Source organism: Orussus abietinus, unplaced genomic scaffold (genome assembly GCF_000612105.2).
Source record: "Orussus abietinus isolate OABI.00-Male unplaced genomic scaffold, Oabi_2.0 scaffold2, whole genome shotgun sequence".
Lineage (NCBI taxonomy): Eukaryota > Metazoa > Arthropoda > Insecta > Hymenoptera > Orussidae > Orussus > Orussus abietinus.
This window is the reverse complement of record NW_019396012.1, coordinates 1917577-1938278: the sequence shown is the minus strand read 5'-3', so window position 1 is coordinate 1938278 and position 20702 is coordinate 1917577. Positions and strand designations below refer to the sequence as shown.

At 49.3% G+C, this 20702-nt stretch overlaps 1 protein-coding gene across 2 annotated transcripts; it reads left to right on the top strand.

Moving 5' to 3' along the window:
* The first annotated feature begins 1330 nt into the window (after positions 1-1330).
* LOC105700582 (unconventional myosin-IXa) lies at positions 1331-19126 on the top strand. 2 transcript variants are annotated; one of them, XM_012426558.2, is made up of 15 exons: positions 1331-1843; positions 2568-3483; positions 3574-3877; positions 3959-4576; positions 4686-4984; positions 5053-5312; positions 5398-5705; positions 5819-6156; positions 6246-6306; positions 7367-7696; positions 9027-9935; positions 10010-10105; positions 10173-12412; positions 12504-13514; positions 13601-19126. In XM_012426558.2, the coding sequence occupies exons 2-15, from the start codon at positions 3456-3458 to the stop codon at positions 13696-13698; spliced, it is 6900 nt and encodes a 2299-aa protein (XP_012281981.1). In that variant the 5' UTR covers positions 1331-1843; positions 2568-3455; the 3' UTR covers positions 13699-19126. The 2 variants fall into 2 exon arrangements, with proteins under 2 accessions (XP_012281981.1, XP_012281982.1); XM_012426559.2 differs by lacking the exon at positions 7367-7696.
* The last annotated feature ends 1576 nt before the right edge of the window (positions 19127-20702 follow it).

The following is a 20702-nucleotide window of genomic DNA, read 5'->3' as shown; positions in this document are numbered from 1 at the left end:
ATTATCACCTCTAGGCATCTTACTGGTTGAATGTTTCCGAATTTCATTACGTGGACTGTTTCCAAATTCCGAGGTGTCACACATGATTATTAATTCAGGAGGCCGATTGATCGTAAATCTGGCGAACCAATTTCTTCCCCCCCGGGATTTCTCATTTAATTCATCGGGCTTTTTAAATGTACGATTAATAGAATGAATTTATTTATTTTCGAATGTGATATCGAATAACGTGACTCACCGTGAAAATGCTCCGTGATGTTCCTCTCGATGCCGTGAGCGGAATTTCCCGGAATTTCGCCTCCTTGGCTCGGGTTAAAATGTAATAGCTAATCTAAACGTAGGTGAGGCACTTGTTATGGGAATCTTCATGAAATCAGTATGTCTCTAGCTACGAGGAATACGCTGCCACATGGCTGTCTAACTTCTACGGCGATCCTGAACGTCCCTAATCCCGAAATTTTAATCGCGGCATTGACTGGGGATGGTGTTTAGGGGTCGGGATCGGAGTGGCCAGCATCCCTCGAAAGCGCAAGCCTCGATCAATGTGGACCACGAGAGATCGCTTCTCGTGTCCTGCGCACACGACACGCACGTACGCTTGCAATCATTAATGCCCTCGAACCTCGAGCCGAACGATTTAACTCGATGACGGAATTTCGTCGATCCAGAGTAAATGAATAAAATATTTATTAATTACAAACTGCACTTAAGCCGCATCATAACTGATTTCTTAGCCCTGTGAACAAAATGATATAAATTCCAGAATCTCGTTAACCTGAAAATCGAACGATTTAATTAAATCTTAAGAATTCTAAGGATAAAAGCGGTTCGAATTCTTAAAAGAACGTAAAGGGGTATCGAGTTAAAACAATGGCGATTTTGAAAATTCCCGCAATTCCAGTGTCGTGCTGTTCGCCGTGGAGAATTCATAAGATTCGTATATACTTAGAGGGGCGCCACCTGCCGAGGTGGAGTAGCGGAGGGCGCGTTCGTTCCAAAATGGCCGCCGTGTCGCGCGATCGGACCTGTGCTGCCCCCCGGTGAAGGACGCGGCGACTAGTGCATATGTATTGCCCATAAAAGGGAAACAGGTGGCATATATGTTAGTCGTCCGCATCCTTCACCGGGGGGCAGCACAGGACAATATCGCGCGACCCTGTCCGTGATCAATCTCCCAACTCATTTTTGCGTCGGGTGGTGCGCGCACCCCTGTCGTGCCTACTCTTGGCCGTGCTCGGCGACCGATCACGTGGCCGCTCGGCTCCAGCCAATAGGAGGGCTCCTTTGAGCCACGTGACCGCAAAAATCGAAATGGTGGACGTATCGGGACGCAGGATCCCGAGAGGAGTCCAGAGGAGTCGAAGGACGGTAAACTGGGCAAGGGCTTAGCCGTCAGCCGTCAACCGTGTCATCGGTGATCGGTGATCGTTCAACGACAAGGGATCGAGAGGCGGAGCGGTGCCCGATATCCTGCGAACTGGGGCGCACCGCCTGGCGGTCGCGCGGGACCGTGACAGCGAGTGGCCGCGAACTAGTGTCAATCGGATCGACGTTCGACCGTCCCCCTCGAGTCGATGCGGATTCAGTAAGTAAGGGCGCCCGCGAGTGCGAGCCACCCGCCGAGCCCAACGAACGGGTCCGAAATCGCGCCTGCTCGACGACGCCGTCGAGGACGACGAGCCAGGGGCTCGAGGACTCGCCCGACGAGAGGACCTCGGGACATATTTACGGGACTAACCCGTAAGGTACTCCGAGGGAAGGAGTCTGGACTCCAGGAGGCATGTTCCGCTCTTCGCCGGCCACGGGTGGACATCTCGAGGAGTCATCCGCGATAAGACAAGAGGTGAGGGAAATCAGTTCCTGATACGACCCACGGGATACCGGCCGTTCCAGGAATTAGGCACTCCCGACGTGCGAGTTATTTTTGTAAAGGATGTAAGCTCGATGCTCACCTTCGTCATTTTGCAGACCCCGTCGGGGTGGGAAACTAGATAATAGGTATCGGCCAAAGAAACTAGTACCTAACGAGTTGATGGCCAATTGAGGGATTTGATTCTTTATCAGGGCTTGAAAGGAAATTGAATCTTCGATGACAGATTTTAAAGAAGCCAGTTCCGTTGATTTTTATTTGGTTTACTTATGGTATCGTATGGTATTTCGTAATGAGATATTAGAGAGCGGTATTTATTTTGTGGGTTTTTATCAAACGTGTATAGTTAGCGTGGTTCGATCTTGGGTATGTTAGAAATATCTGATCAAGCTTTTGTGCCATGATGCCGTTAAGAGAGCCAGTCGTTGCAATATGATATCTAAGCGTATCTGTAAGAATTCGTCTTTGTGCCGCATCTAAATGAGGGATCAAGCTTGTTCAAAATAAGTGCTGGCTCGGTTCCAAATAAATTCGTATGAGGGTCTCGTGGGGGTAATAGCAACCAACGGACGTTGGGTAGGCCTAGCTTGAGTATGGGACGGTCGAATGAGAAAAGTTAACGTGCGCTTATGTCAAATGATTAGGTAGAGTTATAGTAGAGTATCTCTAACAAAAACAATATGTTCTTTCTTTGCAGATAATGAAGTCCTTTGGTCCTCGATAACTTCATTTGAATTAAAATAAAAATTGTAACTTTAATTCTTGCAATAACACAGGAAAATACTCAGAACCTGTGATAAAGTCGGCCAGATGTCAAAACATAGAGACCCTGTTCCAGTGAGAAAATTACCCGTTAACGGTACCATGCCAATGGACAACTATCAAATGTCTTGTACAAATCTCGCGACCATAATTTAAATGTTGGTGACTCGGTGCCATTGGGCCACTTAAATTCAAACTATAAATCATCAAAGTTTTCTTATACTGTATTTAATCGATGGTTTAAATTCAATATTCCAATAGCAGTAAAAAAAAGCAACAGTAACAACTGAGCACTTTTGACTGAAGTAGTCGCAAACTACGAAATAGGCATTTAAATAATCTTATTTTGAATTACAAAAACCTATTATTGTGTTCATCACAATAGATGACGTTCTGTCCTATGTATCGAGGTTTTAATTAATTTAAAAAGGAGTATCGATAACTGTTTGAAGGTTCAATCTATTATTTCTCGATTGAAAATACAGAAAGGACAGTATGAAGATGTGTACATTGTTCGATTAAATTTCTAAGTTTGAATTTAATTGGATAGATGATAATGCAATGACAGTCATGTGTAACTGTTAGATATTAGAAGACTTAAAGTATAACCAACTGAACGAAATAATACGGAACAAAGAAACCTTCCAAATGACTAGGTGATCTGCAGATATTCGAATTAAATCGAAATCAAGAAAGGATCTAAAGTACTGACAGTTTTTAAACAAAATATGTAATAAATATTTTAAATATTCTCATCTCTGGATACGTGATACATCGAACCGAAGAGAAGAAGTAGAAGGAGCTCTTTTTGTATATCGTATGGATGACAGAGGATAGATTTGTTAATGCTGGTGAGGAAAATGTTATTTTATACATCCATTGTATCGTTAGATGTTCTCTAGATGAGTAAAATTATCTTTATGGTAAAATATTGACCGCAGGGTCAGGAGACATGGATATCAGTGGTTCAGGAGTGGTGCAAGTATTCGTGGGTGAGTGGAGCCCCGAATACGAAGCACTTTCGATCAAAGCCACCAAACAAACGTCTTCTGCCGAAATAGTGGAATGCATCGTCGAGAGGCTAGGGTTGACCGATGCTGCTATTTCTAATAGCTACGAACTAGCTGAGGTCGTTGGCAACTCTGTTGGGCAAGAATGCAAGGAAAGACGATTAGGTCCTTCCGAATGTCCCGTGGCACTCATGCTACTCTGGCCGAAAAGTGCTTCGCAACAAGAATACTATAGGTATATTGTAATATAATGTATATTGACTTAAACTAGACCATGTTAAATGTAAAATCAAATGAAACGATTTTTTCTCTGCAGGTTTTACCTCCGAAAGAAACAGACAGATTACCTGTGGTCCGACAGTAGGTTCCCGATGGATCCTCAGCTCCTCAAGGATTACTTTAATAGATTTCTCTACCAACCCCGAGACAAGGAGTATCCGGACCTCTGCCAGCTTCCAGATCTCAACGAACAGACCCTCTTGGACAATCTCCGAGACAGATTCCTAGCTGGCAATATCTACACATACGTCGGCAGCATTTTAATAGCTTTAAACCCCTTCAAATTCTATCCCATCTACAACCCGAAGTATGTGAAGCTTTATCAGAACAGAAGATTAGGGTCGGACATTCCTCCGCATATATTCGCGATAGCAGACGCGGCCTACCACTGTATGCTCAAGGAAAAGAAGAATCAGTGCATCGTCATCAGCGGCGAGAGCGGTTCCGGTAAAACGGAATCGACTAATTTTCTGTTGCACCACTTAACGGCCCTCAGCCAGAAGGGCTCTCACGGGAGCGGAGTTGAGCAAACCATTCTCAGTGCTGGACCCGTCCTGGAAGCGTTTGGGAATGCAAAAACGGCACACAATAATAACAGCAGTCGTTTCGGGAAGTTCATTCAGGTCAACTACAAGGAGAATGGCATGGTCCATGGGTACGTAATTTTTTTTTTATTGAGGTATTACGCTCTTCGATGCAGTCGGAAGCCGATTGACTTCCTGTAGGATCTAGGACAGTGGGATTTATCGCCATTCCTTTTTCAGGGCGGTGGTTCAGAAGTACCTCTTGGAAAAGTCGCGAATCGTGTCGCAGGGAAGGAACGAACGGAATTACCACGTCTTCTACTATCTTCTGGCAGGGGCGAACGAGCAGGAGAGGCAGGTTCTCCATTTGGAAAGCTGCGATCGATATAATTACTTGAACAAAAGTGGTTGTTACGGCCTGGAGAACATTGACGAACGACACGAGTTCTCCAGGCTGAAGCAGTCCATGGAGATGGTTGGCTTTACACCGGAGAAGCAACGACGTCTATTCGCTGTCCTATCAGCTGTTCTGCTTCTTGGTGAATATCGCGATTTGATTTCCGTCTTTTTGATATTCCATTTGTTTAACCATCGATTTCTCATCCAGGTAACGTGGAGTTCCAACCGAGGAAGTTCTACCATCATCACGACGAGGCCGTTGGAGTCAAGAATCCCGAAGTCGTGGCTATCATATCCGAGCTTCTCAGGGTGAAACAGGAGACCCTACTTGCAGCCCTGACTGCCAAAAGGGCGAGGGCATCGGGAGAGACCTTGGTCATCAATTACAGACTTCCGGAAGCAATAGCCGCGAGAGACGCGATGGCGAAGTGCCTCTACGGGGCCCTCTTCGACTGGATCGTTCTTCAAGTACGAGATTCCGGGAAGAATTACCACGTGGGATTATATTTAGAATTTGAATAAGCCTGACCTCTCTTTATCCAATTCCTTCCAGGTGAATCACGCTCTTCTATCGAAAAAGGATACCCTACGAGATCACCAAGGCAATAGCATAGGCGTGTTGGATATCTTTGGTTTCGAGGACTTTAAGACCTGCAACAGCTTCGAACAACTTTGCATCAATTATGCCAATGAACAGTTGCAGCATTACTTCAATCAACACGTCTTTCAGTACGAACAACGAGAGTATAGGAAACAGGAAATCAGGTGGACGGACATCGGGTACAGCGATAACTCTGGATGTCTTAATCTTATCGAAGGCAAGCCTAATGGGCTCCTTTGTCTTCTGGACGATCAGTGCAAGTCAGTGCCACTTTTATATTTTATACGCATAATTAATTATTACCATTGTACACGTATTGGATCCCTGGATCTATTTTATTCCTGTGTGCTGTAACTTGTCGATTGTCTGCCAGTTTCCCCGGTGCGACGAACGAGACTCTGCTACAAAAGTTCAACTCGGTGCACAAGGAGAATCTTTTTTACGAGGCTCCTCAACGGCGGGAAGGTGCCTTCGTGGTGCGACATTATGCAGGGGCGGTGAAGTATCAGGCTGCCAACATGCGAGAAAAAAATCTGGACCTTATGCGACCCGATGGAGTGGTCGGTGTGCTGAAGAACTCGTCTCTGGCTTTCGTGCGCGAATTGGTCGGAGCTGATCCTGTTGCTGTGTTTCGCTGGGCCATTCTTCGGGCTTTCTTTCGTGCTCATTTCGCCTTCCAAGAAGCTGGTCGTGCACATAGACACGTCAGAGGTTAGCCCGATTTCGGGATTAAATTTTTATACTCTCGTTTCCTTGGGCAAACGTTCACCTTCGTTATTGATTTTTTTTTCCTCTTTCAGCTGATGGCAGCAAGGCATCCGTACAAAATAGGTACCGGACTCCGAACGAGAATCTAATAAGGTAAGGTCTCTCTTGCTTTCTCCGTCGAGAGTACCTCGCCAAAGGGCGGGGGTTTTTTTTTTTTCCGTTCAATTGCAACTGAAATTGATTGACGAAAATGTGATTGATTATCGATCGACATAAATATCTCACCGTAATTCGCCGAGCTAACTAACGAGCCACCGACTTCGATCCGCTTGTAACTGCCGCGAATTGCCGAGAGGAAATTCTTCGTCAACGTGGAGTCGTGGCTCGGGAACTGTTAAAAGAGAACGTACGGGTGCTATAAGATTTAAAACGATGCTACGACAATTGCACTTTTTACTGGTGACATTGTCTTCTGCCCCTATAGCCATCTTGTGACGTTATCGGCCGTCAATCTAACTATTAACCGAATTGCGTAAGTGGTCCTTTGATCCACTATGTGTGTCATATTAAAAGATCCGTCAAAGTCGAGGTTATGGATTTACAGTTGCACGATTTAACGTTAACATCGTCGTAGCTCGACGATAGACCAACTTGAGGTAACCGGCCTACTCGTCTTGCACCTGTAAACCCATAAAGCAACAACTTTGCTAGACTCCTGTATATGTTAATATTCATTTCTTTCGAACGTTCGATATGTGTATGTACGCACTTTCTTGTGTTAGATGTAATTAGAATGCAACCTCTCATGATATTCTACCCCATACATCATCGCATCTGGTCACTCGATTTCCGTACAGTTATCGGCTCATTGTCTTATTTTTATTCTCCGACCATGAGGATTCACAACGCAAATTCGATTTCACCGTCACCCGTGACGTTCCGTGTCGCGAAGAGAGCCATAAGGGCGAATCATGTCAGCCAAGCCAGTTAAATGTAAACGATCTAATCGCGCGATATTAATATAGAGTCCTCTTGTCCGTCCTAAGATATCCAAGAGACCCATGCAGAAGAAAATGTAATTTTTTTCGGTATTCTTTTTTTTTTTTTTTCACGCCATCCCGTCGGGATTAATCGGTAATCACTTGCGTTTGACTCGAGACGGTGGTTTCACCTTTGTCGAGGACTTGTCTAAAGCGTTTAGAGGATTTTTCAGTTCGCACAAACACACTCGTCCGCCGAGCTATCAGAAGCAGCGAAGTATCTGCCTGTCGGGCGGTGTCCAGGCCGGAACTCCCGCCGGCACCCAAGTCGAAAACAACGACAGCCTAAACAACAACAACCGCCTCTCGTGGCCGCAGTTTCGAAACATTAATCAGGCACTACATGGACCGGGCGCCCCGGCGACCAAGGGTTGCGTTTTAAAGGGCAGGGAGGAGCAGCCTAATAGTAATAATAAATTCAGGCGGGAGTCGCACACGCCGCTAGAGAGGGTGCTCGCAAAAGACGAGGCTAACGTCATGGAACGCGCTAATCAGATCGTCATGTATGTAATACGCCTCTGATTTAAATCCAACCTTAACGTACGACTTTTCTCCGTTACTACTCTACCGTATACCGAGGGCTTCTCTCCTCGCTGTCTCTCTAGAGTGCAGTCTCGGCCCTAGTGTACATGCACTGTAGCTACTCCTTGGTAGAAGTTAGGGATGAGCTCAACGTCGTTTAATTATCGTTCAATTGATCTCTCATTGGCACGGTAGCCGATTAAGAGCTGAGCGGTCTTTCTATCGTTCTATACAATTGTTCGCAGCTCGGCCGATTAATAACCACGGTGCAATTAATAAACCATGGTCTGCTGTCCATTACCCGAGTCGAGATTATCCTGCTTGTTAAAAAATTTGTAATTGTAGATATTACCTTAAAAATGTATGCTTCTATTTATTATAGTTTTGGGTATGATGTAGTACTTGAAGAGTGGGAAAGGAAAATGTTAGTGATGAAAAATGTTGAAAATGTAATTTAAAGGGGATTTAATATTCGCGCTTGTGAAGTTCATTATCGGCGGTGGTCGTGCTTGGGTTTAAGGAGGCGTAGAATTTCGACTCGGGTGGAGAATTAATTTTTTTTGCGTCAAATATGGGCCTGATAAAATACTGATTAGTTAAACGACGTTCTGCTCGTCGGAGTGGAGGTGGAAGTTATTTCCTTGCGACTCGGGGCGGTATCCCAGGATTGTCCCTCGTGTTCCCGAGGGAATTTCGCCGTAGACCCGAGTAGCGAGTACAAATCCTTCGGTCTCTGCATTCTCCATTTCCATCTAATACACCACTTCGCGCTCATCGCCCTTGGTTCTCTTCTTCACCTCTCCGGCGACTTTTCTCTTTCTCCTCATTCATGAAATATCACGCGTCGGCAGTCTTTCCTCCCGATTGATTCGGGGTCTTTGCATGCCACTTTGTCTTAGAATAGGCCTCTTGATTGCTCCTCTCGATTAATTTATTAACGACTGTGCCTTTACGGGGACAACGAAGTCGGCAATGAATTACCGAGGAAGGATCCGTACGCATGCTGGGAGTTGAGCTTAAATTTAATCGATATACCTGTCCGGCTCGAACTTTTCCGCTTTTCTCACACCCCCGCGTGGCCATTGCGCGCTTCAGCTGCGGCTTTTCCTAACGACAGAGCTCGTCATCCATAAATCGACGAGCATATTCGATATTAATTCCAGCCGACTGTAGGCTTCTTTTCAGTGCTTCGTCGACTCGTTCTCTGCCTCGATAAGTCCTCCAAATAAATCTAAAAAAAAAGGATATCCAACCTTTACATATCTATGTACCATGACTCGAGCCGTATTTTCATGTATATTTTTCCCGCAGGAAGAACAAGTCCTTCCGACCGAGGGAAAGAGGCAAGAAGGGTCTGAAAAATCTTCAAACGGTGAAGACTCTGGCCGGCAGGACGCAGAGTTACGGGACGGGTCCTGGGAAAGCCAGAAAACAACCGATGACGGTGTCGGCTCAGTTCCAACACAGCTTGCACAGCTTAATGGACACCCTGAACCAAGCAAACCCGTTCTTCATCCGCTGCATTAAAAGCAACAGCAACAAGGTGCCCAACGAGTTCGACGAGGAGACGGTCCAGCGCCAGCTGAGATACACTGGGATGCTGGAGACGGTCCGCATAAGACAAGCAGGCTTCAACGTGCGGCTAACTTACGAGGAATTCATCCAGCTGTACCGAATGCTCTTGCCGAAAGGACTCCTCAGCTCGCAGACGGATGTTAGGGACTTCCTATTGACGTTGAACCTCAACAGGGACAACTATCAGCTGGGCACGACGAAGGTCTTCCTCAGGGAATCCGAGAAGATCAAGCTCGACATCGAGCTGCACCAGCAGATCATCACCAGCATCACGACCATTCAGAAATGGTTCAGAGCCTGCTTGGAGAGAAGGAAGTTCCTCAGGATAAAAAATGCCGCCGTGCTGATCCAGGCCTTCTGGAGGATGGTGGCGGCTCAGAGGTTGGCGCACTCCCTGAGGGCCAGGACGGAGGCCGCGATCCATATCCAGGCTGCCTGGAAGACGTATCGACAACAGGGATGGTTTAAAAAATTGAAGGCCTGTATAGTTACCTTCCAAGCGTACGTTCGCGGCAATAATGCCAGGAAAACGTTCGCCGAGATTAAGAGGAGGAAGAGGAGCGAAGCCAGGGCGGAGAGGCTCAAGACAGAAGAGGAGTCCTTCGGAGAGGAGAAAGATCACTGCAGGGTCAGGGATGGAGAGGAGTGCGTATTTTGTTTTATGGATAGGTGTATAGTTCGAGTGTGGTTATTTATCCTCGATGTTATTTATTCCACAGAATATACGTCGACGTGGGGTCGGTGGAAGTCGGCCCAAGGTCCGCCTCTGCTTCACCTAGGAAGCCGGATTCCCAGGACCGCTTTACTCCCTCCAGGTAAGTCGAGGTCGACGCGCCTGGGTGGCGAAGATACCGAGATACGAGACTAATTTCAACCTTGCAGACTCGAAGACATCGCCCGGGAGACGACAATCGACTCCGGCATCTCCTATTCGAAGCGGAAGATCACCCAGAACAAGCGAGCCCTGAACGATCCCAATTCGGGACTGAAACCTGTGGAGGTGTTCTACCCTGAAGAGGTTCCGGAGAGGAAGGGAAGCCTAGAGAGCCTGGCTAGTCTGCGCAGTTACGAGTCGCAGGTCAGCGTCGACAGCTCGGAGTCACATCACTCCCAGGAGAACGTGATCGGCACGAACTCGAAGCCGGTGCCGAGCACCAGGTCGAAGCGAGTCGATCAGGCGCCCACCTCAGCGGTCAACGCTAGTATATCCAGTGTTAACAGGATGTCGTCGATCAGCAGAAGGACCGACAGCTCGTCGACCGGGTACAGCGACGGCGAAAACGACTCCGAGACTCCGAACGCGGTGCAGAGTGCGCCACCGGTGTTTAATACTACTCCATCGCTTCCTAGCCCGAGGGACCTGAAGTACCACCACGCGAGTCTTAACCTGACCCACAGCCCGAATGCTGAGATCTGGAGGAAGCGGCAGGACTTCTCGGGCAACTACAGCGACTACACGCCGCAGAAGTCCAGTATCACCAGGTCACCCAACGTCAGCCAGAACCGGACTCTGACGGAGAGTCTGCTGGAGCAGGCGAGGCTGGAGAGGCTGAACGAGGCGTCCAATTACAACGTCAAGCTGGAGACCAGTGATCGGTACACGAGGCGGGAAAATTCAGGGTCGAAGGAGCAGCGAAGACTCAGCGACAACACCGTGGTACCGCTGAATAGATCTGATGTCCCGGGATCTCCTTCCAGGCGGGAGCTCGACTACAGGAAGGAGGCCCTGCAGAAGGACTACAACTTTCTGCGCAGGCAGAATTCCGAGGGAGATGCCTCCGCCAAGGTCGATCTGGCGAACGACGAGAACGTCAGGTCGAGTCTGAAGGGGAGTGGCTACTCGAAGGACCGGGACTTCAAGGATTTCAAGGCCAAGGACAGGACGGAGCCCGATGTTCCCGTCAGAAGCGCCAGGAGGAACAGACCGACCAGAGAGGTCCAGTGCAGGTCGATGGGGGAGAGCGTGACCGAGGCGAGCTCCACCACGGAGGCGAGGAACCTGTTCCTTGGCACCATCAAGGAGACCGATCTGAACAGGTCCTCGAACTCCTGGACGGCGAAAGGCAGCCCTTGCGAGCCCACTTCCAGGTCCGTCACGGACTGGCCAGTTAACAAAACCGAAGCCACGTACAAGGGCCAGCAAGTCGGCAAGAGGGTCAGGTACAACGCGATAACCACCCTGGAGCTGAGGAGGAGGAACTCCGACCCTGCGACCAAGGTCTCCGGCTTGAGCGAGGACAAGTCCATCGTCGACACCAGCCCGAACGATTTGAAGCTGGCCCCTGGGATGGATCACTTCACTCTGGCTGGACATCGCTTCAGGAAGGTCGCCAGGTTCTCCAAGGACGACGTCTGTGTCTGCTGCCACGAGAAGATGGACGCGTTCGTCACCCAGGGGTACAAGTGCGTCGACTGCAAGCAGCTCTTCCACGTAAAGTGCATCCAGAACGGAGGAGTGCTGAGGATGCCCTGTCTCTCGGCGAACACGCCGAACAGGAGGAAGAACAGGAAGCCCCCCAGGACGCCCTACGACACCGCCAAGCAGACCGTCGCCTCCAAGTTCAGCCTGACCGGTACCTCCGCATTCTCAGATAGCACCGACAAGATCATCTCGGACGCCAAGGAGCTCGCCCTTATGGAGGACTTCATCACCAAGAAGATCTACATAATGGAGGGCCAGGAAGAGGGCAAGAAACCGAGCGAGGTCGATCGGGTCTTCAAGCAAGCTCTGAGGAAATTCAAGGACGATTTAGTCATCACCTACAGCGTGGCCACCAAGCAGGGGGTGGAGGGGAACATCAAGTACACGGATCTGATTGCCAACTTCCTCCAGGTCATGGAGACCGTCTGCAAACAGGAGAACACCAGCGAGGACTTCCCCGTGACGATGGGGGTGAACGCTTTCAGGGGGTTCATGAACGAGTTCATGACTTTGGTCAAGACCGAGGCCCCGGAGAAGCAGAGCAAGAGCAAACGGAAGAAGGAGAAGAAGCGCAAGCAGGAGGAGCCCATTCGTCATGGGAATCATATGTTCCAGCTGACCATAATCAATATCCCTACCGCGTGCGAGGTCTGCTCTTCCTTCTTCATGTGGCCCATCGAACGTGGACTCGTCTGCCAGAGTATGTATAATGGCGTCTTCTAGGTTCTCTTCAATTATCCTCAGTTTATATTTAGTAGATTTAGTAAATGTCCATTTTTATTCGCTATTAGATTGCAAGATGACCTGCCACAAGAAGTGCTACACGAGGGTGGCTGCGGATTGCGGAAAGGATTCCGGCTCTATCCAGGACTCTAATCCCAGGAAGGTCTTCGGGGTACCGCTCTTTAAGCTGGACAGTGGAGATGGGAAGGTTCCTCTCGTCGTGGACAGACTTATCACGACCATTGAGATGCATGGTCTCTATACGGAAGGCATCTACAGGAAGAGTGGAGTCAGTTCGAAGGTCCGCGAGCTGAAGATGAAGATGGACGAAGGCGACCTGAAGAGGGTGGACTTCGAAAACTACCAGGTGCACGTCCTTGCCGCCGTGCTGAAGAGCTTCTTCAGAGACATGCCGGAGCCCCTGCTGACGTTCGAGTACTACGACGACTTCCTCCACGCCGCGAACCTGACGGACCCCAACGACAGGATCTGCACGCTGTTCGCGATCCTGAAGAAGCTGCCGAAGCCGAACTTCGACCTTATGGAGCGACTGATCATCCACCTGGCCAGGGTCGCCCTGCACGAGGTGGACAACAGGATGTCGCCCTCGGCCCTGGCCATCGTCTTCGCGCCCTGTATCCTGAGGACGAACCGCACCTTGCCGGCCCAGGACTCCCTACAGGACGTCGGCAGGCAGACCAGATGCGTCGAAACGATAGTCCAGGAGAAGCTGAGGATCCTGAGAGCCACGTTGGCGGACATCAACACCCTGGAGTCGGCTTGCCACACCGCTACCCACAGACTGTCCAGTATCAGATCCTCGAAGATATTCAGCCCCGAAGAGCTCGGCATCGCTGCGACCACGGTTGCGAACAGGGGGAACGGCGACAGGGACAGAGACAGGGGGGACGAAGAAGAGGCTCTCCTGGTCGACCACATCCAGGAGATCCAGAAGGAGAAGGCTCTCTTGACCTCGACCTTGCCCAGCCTGACCAGGGCTTCGTCCGATGACGACCTCCTGTTATCGGCTACCGACTTGGACGACGGGTCCCTCGATGACCTGGTGCCTCCATCGGCTGGTAAGAAATCATCCTATCCTCTATTCGATCCCCGATGTCCAGGGAATGCTGACTATAAGCCCCCTCTTCTTGTTCTCCAATCCCAGACGGCCTCGTCAGGAAGAAGCCGATCCAGAGGCAGAGCTCCGCCGACAACTCCTACCCTACGATCATCAACGTCGACGAGGACATGGTGATGGTATGACCTGCGGTTCTCATCGAGGGGCAGCCACGTTAGCCGAGTGTCTCCGAAAGTGGAAGACACTGACTCTACACCTTGAAGAGGCACCGACTGAAGGCAAGCGTCGCTACAACGTCCGACTTCGCCCTGGAGACCGGAGATACGTCGGATCAGCTGGAAAACCTCGGAGCCAGGTCCAAGGTTTTCTCGCTTCCCGAGTTGCGGTCTCTCGAGCGGAGGTCTCGAGGTTGGCCAGGGCGGCGTTTCGTGTCCTTTGAACGGCTCCAGGACCTCCAGGGGGGTCCTGGGGAACGCGGTCTCGACTTGGGTCGGGAACGCGCTGGCGTGCGGATGAACCGACTTTACGCGAAAAGATAAATCGAACTTCCAGTTAATTATTTAATGTTAGTTGACAATGCATTTCTCGTCGAAGACTGTCTTGCACTTTTGCATCCCCGCGAGCGGTAACCCCTCTAGCTACCGCGAACTTTCTCGGCGTGTTTATAATACTGTAATTATTTATATCATTATGGTATCACGGATTACCCTTACGCGAGAGCCGTCGTTTTTTTAAATATCCTCTTTAAAGTATTCTCCCCTCTCCCCCCTTTAAAATATTTTCTTAAACCCATTTACGCGTCTGACTCTTTCGAGAATCGTGTTTTTTCTTTTTTTTTCTTTTTTTTTCGTGCATCGCGACGTTCCATTGGCGACGACGAATTCTGTTAGAAGAATCTTTTAAGTCATTGTGATAAGTTTCTAAAAAGAGACGCCGGGAGATGCTCCTCGACTTCCGGCGACTCGTCGAGTCTCTCGTCGATATTCTATTTTTCTTTTAATCTCTTTTTTTTCTAGTTCTCTTGATCCAAGGATCCTCGAGTGAAATCGAGCTGGCACAAAAGTTTTCTGCGCGATTCCTTGATCGACTGCTTAATCATGATTCCGTTTATGATTTAGCGACCGATAGAATGTCTGATAAGAGTCTCCTTTTTCTGGTTCCTCGATTCCCCTTTTCTTTTCTTTTTTTTTTTTTATTTTACGCGTTTAAGCTGGTTCAGAAATATCGCTTTTTCTTTTCTATTTCTCTCTCTGTCTCCCTCTCTCTCTCCCTCCTTGTTTTTTTTTCTCCCTTCTCGCGCGCGATGAATCTTAGTTCTTCCTCCGTTTTAGAAATCTATTCGTGTAAGTTTTATGGCACCAGAGACGAGGGACGAAAGCACGGGCGACTCAGGGAGGGAAAAAGCGAATTTAAACGGGATAAAATGGTCCAACGCAATCGAACGACGAGATTCTCCCGAGTCGGTAGCTCCTAAGCGGTTAATTAACGCGAGAAACCAAAATATATACACCGTGTAAATATTTTAATAGATACCCCGTAATGTTCTGTTATTATTGTTACATTTATGAGAGAGGGAGTCGGAGGACGGATAGGACGAGGGAGGAGCGCGACTTAAGTGGTTACCAAGATTATTAATTACTATCATTTGCGCGTACGTCGTAAATCGCTAATCATTACTCTCTGGGAAGTCTCTCCGCGTATACGTGCGCCTTATCACCGTTAATCGGCGTTTATCGAGTCCATCACACGGTTCTTTCTTTTTATATATATATATATTTCTATTTTTATTTAAGGCGTCCCTAGAGAGCCTCGGTTTTACGCTCGTCCAGGACCGACATCTATGTTTCATTTTTTTTTTTCCTCTTTTTTTACCAGGGAAACCGATTCTACTTTTTTAATTTAGTTTCTATCCCCTCGCTCGCCTTTTATATCTATTTTAAGTTCCCATCCCAGTTCTTCGCGTAATCACGTCAGAGACGAACCGCATCGACTTGTGTGCACTTTTTAGCCGATAATCTTATCTCCTCAGTGGTTGAAATTATTCCGGATCGAAGCTCGGAATTACTCCGATATTTCTAGGTGGGGACGATCGGTTGGCAATTCTTTTTCACGGGGAAGTTCAACCTCGATACCGTTCGTTTCTGCGCAACTAAGGCCCGGATACTTCTGTAGAGCGATTCCGGAGAATCGCATCCGAGAGGCTGCGAGCGTTGTCTCCCTCTGCTATCACGGCGACGGCGCTGATAAGCTCGACGATGAACCCTCGAGATATGGCGGTCGGAGGGGGACCGACTCGATCTACGGCGAGCGTTACACCCTGTATTAATTATCGACCCGCGGTAATTGATTATCTCGCGGTATGTTAACCCGGTGCAAATCGACGAGCTGGCAAAGAATCGTCTTCCGTTTACCGCCGAGTCGACTTCCTCTTTGTTCCCGACGCGATTCGACTGATTGTTCTGTCTGCTTTTTAATGCCGCCGCTTGGACCGGCCCTCCTATTTTTATCCTCGGCGATTTGCAGGCCTACTCGAAGACGGGACGACCATTGATAAGGTTCGGTTAGAGCGATAACCAGGGGAAGCGACGTCTCGCCTCGTCCTTCCCGAAAATACGGGGGAGGAAGAGGGGACGAGCGAAATCGGCTTTGATCTTCGTCTTGTGAAACCGCGAAAAGATCGCGAACAATGCGCGAATACGTGTAAAAAATATAGAACGGGGGAAAAGTGTGAGATAAGAGATACGCAAGACCGAGACACCGGTATCGCTCGTCGCCCTGAAGAAGGCACCGGTTAGACCCACTGGAAGGTCTACCGGTGCCTTCGGGCTTTCCCTCGTTATTCTCGCAGTTTCTTCTCTTTCTTCTTTATTTTTTTACACACGACGGAGTCAAGAAACTCTCTTTTTTAGTCCAACTTCCTCGTGCGTTGCGGGTTACGGCGGTCCAGGGCGCGGTCTTCTTTTAGCTCGTCTCGGACTTCGAGACGGGCGCGATCGACATGGCGAACAGGGATTCTTTTATGCTTTACATTGTTTTATATATATATTTTATATATATATATAAAATATTGAAGAAAGCAAAGAATATATATATACGTGTAAATGAGTGCGTCGGCGGTGCGTTTACCGCGTCTTTCAGTTCGGGTGATAGATAAGCCGAGGTCGAGGGCTTGGATAACGCGAATCCGGGGAGCCTCTCGAGAGGGAGGCGCGTTTTATCGATAACGTCAACAAAACGAGTCGGATGAAGGAAATGGTCCTCGAGGTCGAGTCCTTTTCTTCGCGGGACACTCCTAAGGATGGAGCCGAAGAGGGCCGACTCTTCGGCGCCGAGGATCTAAGGCCGAGTCGGGGCCCTGCTTAGATTAACCAGCCAGATATTACTCGTTGTCGAGGTGTACTCGCGTATCTTAAGGGCAGAATATTTAAGCGCTAATGGAAAACCGCTATTAAAACCTGTAAACCCGTCGTTACGAACGCATACGCTTCTGTCGCGCGCGCGAGACCCGCTCGCGGTCGGTGCGGCCGGATGTCGCGATAAATCGAAGAGTCTCGATATCGCCGATTAATTCGCGAGGTTTCATGGTCTCCGATTAAATTCCCAAGGCGTCACGATTTAAGGGCTAAATTCGCAAGGTTTCACGATCTGCGATTAATTCCGCGAGGTTTCACGATTTACGGCTAAATTCGCGAGGTTTCACGGTTTGCGGATAAATTCCCGAGGTTTCACAGTTTACGGCTAAACTCGCGAGGTTCCACGATCCACGACCAAATCCGCGAGTCTTGATTTCCACGATGAATCCGCGAGTTGCGCCATCCGCGATAAATCCGGGAGTTTCAACATCCGCGATAAATAAGCGGGTTTCAACATCCGCTTTAAATTTCCGTGACTCGGTACCCACGATAAATCCGCGATAAATTTTCGGGGCTCGATATCCGCGATAAATCCACGAGAATTGTTCGTGGCTCGATATCCGCGTCAAATCCGCTCGTATCGGACGAGTCGCGGATTTCGGGTCCGGTTCGCGCCGCACCGTTCGCGGATCCGCGGGGAGGAGTCCCGGACGGGAAGGGTAGAGGGTTGAGAAGGGTGGAAGGGGGAGGGGGAGGGTCCGGGCACTCGATTCCCGGGGGAATCGCGAATCGAATCTACCCGAGGGAGAGACCGCGGCGGATCCCGCGGGACGTCGCGACGCTCGCGCTCTTCCCGTTCGCGTCTCTTGGCGTGGGCCCGAAAAGCGCGACTATATATGTATATCTTATATATAGTGTACACTTAAGGAAAAGCAGACCTCTATATATATACGTACACATATATACATATACCTGCATATACGTGTACGCATATACGCAGATCTATATACAACCGTTATTTTTCTTCGACGCGAAGGAGAGCGTGAACGAGAGTGAGAGAGAGAGAAAGAGGAAGGGGGTGCGAGACGAGTGCGTGTGCGTGTTACCGAACTGTATACATACATGAATACATATATACATACATTATACATATATTGATGTGAGTATGCATGTATACAGGCCAGAGCGTTACGTGGGTGTAGCATACGTAGGTGTTGAACTTTTCGGCCGGTTTTAAAGGGAAGCGAGAGGGAAAGCTCGGGAGCGAGACGGGGTCCGAGGCTTTTTACGCCGGTTTTTACGGCGGCTTTTTACGACGCTCCTCGAGGAGCCGAGAGGAGAGGGGCCTTCCCTCTTCTTCGTCTTCCGATCGCGACTTCTCTCGCTTTCCTTCGACCCCCCGCGGACCCTGGCCGGGGGAGGGAGAGAGACAGCCTAGGAGCCGAGCTTGGTTCCGTTTCCTTTTTACCCCTCTATTTTATTCTTCTTTTTTTCTCTCCTCCCTTTTATCCTCCTTTTTTTACGTCATCCTGAACGGCGTTTACCGTTTACCGCGCCGCCGTCGTTATCGCCACGGCACGGCGTTGCGGTTCTTCGCTGCGTCGACGTCGCCCCTCTTGAGGCATCGCCGAGATATCGTCTCGAGTCCCGGTGGGGCATCCCGGGGGTCGCTGACGACCGCCCTCTCCTGGCGATGGTTCTTTCTTGACTCTTCTTCCGCTTCTCTTGGAGATCTAGAAAGAAAAGGGTTCGAATAGTGACGGGAAAAGGGCGATCAGGGTCGGACGGGGGAAATTCAAAATGGCGGCTGCCCGGGGAGCGATATGTCCTGGCGATTTTTCATTAGTTGTTCATATCTACGGATTGGGTCGAGTCGTGCTGATTTATCGCGAGGATCTGTCATTATATCTCCAGAGTTGTTCCGGAGGAGAGAATTATCGAGAATACTCGAAATGTCGATATATCGGGGGAAGTGGTCGACGGAGGAGGGACGACCGTCGACGGACGCCGTGGCTCTAGTTGCGCTTTCTCCCGTCGTTGCGTTCACCAATTGCTACGTTCCCGCAGCGAGTGCGTCGCCGTATGCGCAGAATGTGGCCGAGCGAGCGAGAGGACTCTCCGTGATCGACTGTAATTTTATATAATATTTGTAAGGCAAAATGAAATATTATGTACAGCACTGTGGACGTTGACGACGAGGCCACCCGTCTTGCACCCCTTGACCCTGCCGAGCCATTTTGTCACCCTTCGTAAGGTCGCAGTCCTACTGAGCGCGGCGCGTCGACGCGGCGAGGATGTCTAACCAATCGAAACCGCGCTTGACCTCGTGCGTCATTTCCGCCGCGGTTTTGATTACTTCTCCTCGACGCGTCGGCACGATGCGCGAGGTGTGACACCGGATGTTAAGGGGTTGCGGCCTTAAGGTGTTATGAAAGTGCTATGTAATTAATTGCTATGGAGGTTCTAATGAAGGTCTTGAAGCGCATGAAATTTCATAATTGGAAACAAATTTGGGTATTTTTCCTTACATGACCCAAATTTTTTTGTTATTCTTTCGAAAAATGAAATTTCATGAGTTTTAAGATCTTTATTAGGACCTCCATAATCACGTCTTAAGGTTTCGAATGATTCGGTGCACCCAATTTGGGTAATTATTTATAAATGTTTTGGTATATATCGGAATGACCCTTTAATGACACCTTAACGCGGGGTATCCGTGAAGGCCATTAACATCCTCGGTCGAGATGGAGCTAGGAGGTGCGGCCGACGCAACGCTCCAGGGTTACCCTGGCTCGGGACTGGTCGTCGACGGCGTCGTCGTCGTCGTGGAAATCCGGAATCGATGCCAGGACCGGGCCAGGTGGATACGCCTGCGCGTCCTCGGGTCGATGACGCGACCGCCCGAAACGGGTCTCACCGATGGACCGCCAGAGGGAGAGAGACGTCCTCCAGGACGCCCTCGTCGCGCGTCCTCGCCGACTTCGTCTCGACGGGGTCGAAGGTCGCGCCTCCTCGGTCGAACCTTGGGTCGGACGTCCACCCGAGAGTCGATTCGTTTACATGGCGCGGATTAAATCCGGGCCTCATCGATACCTCCCTGCAAAAAGAATTTACATCCCGCGGATCAATAAGTCCGGCCCGATTCCCCGAGATACGGTTTTCTAGGCTCGCGAGGGCCTCCGAGATGCGCCGAGAATATCAGCTGACCGGACTCTGGCTCCGGAAGCTGCGCTCATCTCGCGTGAATCTTGAAAATGGAATTTTTCGACAGTATTTCATCCTAGGCGATGAACATGCCTTGCAGCGAGATATTTTTAACCCTTTTTAACTGCTACCGAATTTTCTCATTACCATAATTTTCCCGTCAACTTGCATCGGGACGCCAAATGCGCTGAGAGGGAAGGGTAAAAAATCCTAGGTCCGAGCGTGGATCTCGTGATTTTTTTTATCTATCTCCAAGAGTGGAAATTTTCCCCGTGGGTAGGGCTGTTATTTCTCGAGGTTTGACAATTTTCCTGCGCCATAGAGTGGGTGTTTCTAAACATTTCTGGTTTTTTTTTTTTACCGACCCTTCCATCCAGGCGTCCAGGCCCGGGGATGTCGCCCATTAAACGCATCCGAGGTTTGCACCTCGCGGCTGCCGCGCCGCACCCGCGCGTGCGCTGTTCGCTTTATCGAGGCAACTAGCCAGTAGCTTCGTATTTGTCGATTTCCGGGGATGGAAAGTTCTTCCTATTACCCGTGGAACCGGTATTTTTCGAGGTTTTCCAAAGATGAAAAAATCCCCTGTATCGTAGAGGAGATCCATCGAAGATTGACGAAATATACGTAGGTTT

Coding starts and splice junctions, on each gene's coding strand:
- LOC105700582 (XM_012426558.2), top strand. CDS start 3,456: ATGACAGAGGATAGATTTGTTAATGCTG. Junction 4,985..5,052: donor ATCAGCTGTTCTGCTTCTTG/GTGAATATCGCG, acceptor TTTCTCATCCAG/GTAACGTGGAGTTCCAACCG. Junction 5,313..5,397: donor TCGACTGGATCGTTCTTCAA/GTACGAGATTCC, acceptor AATTCCTTCCAG/GTGAATCACGCTCTTCTATC.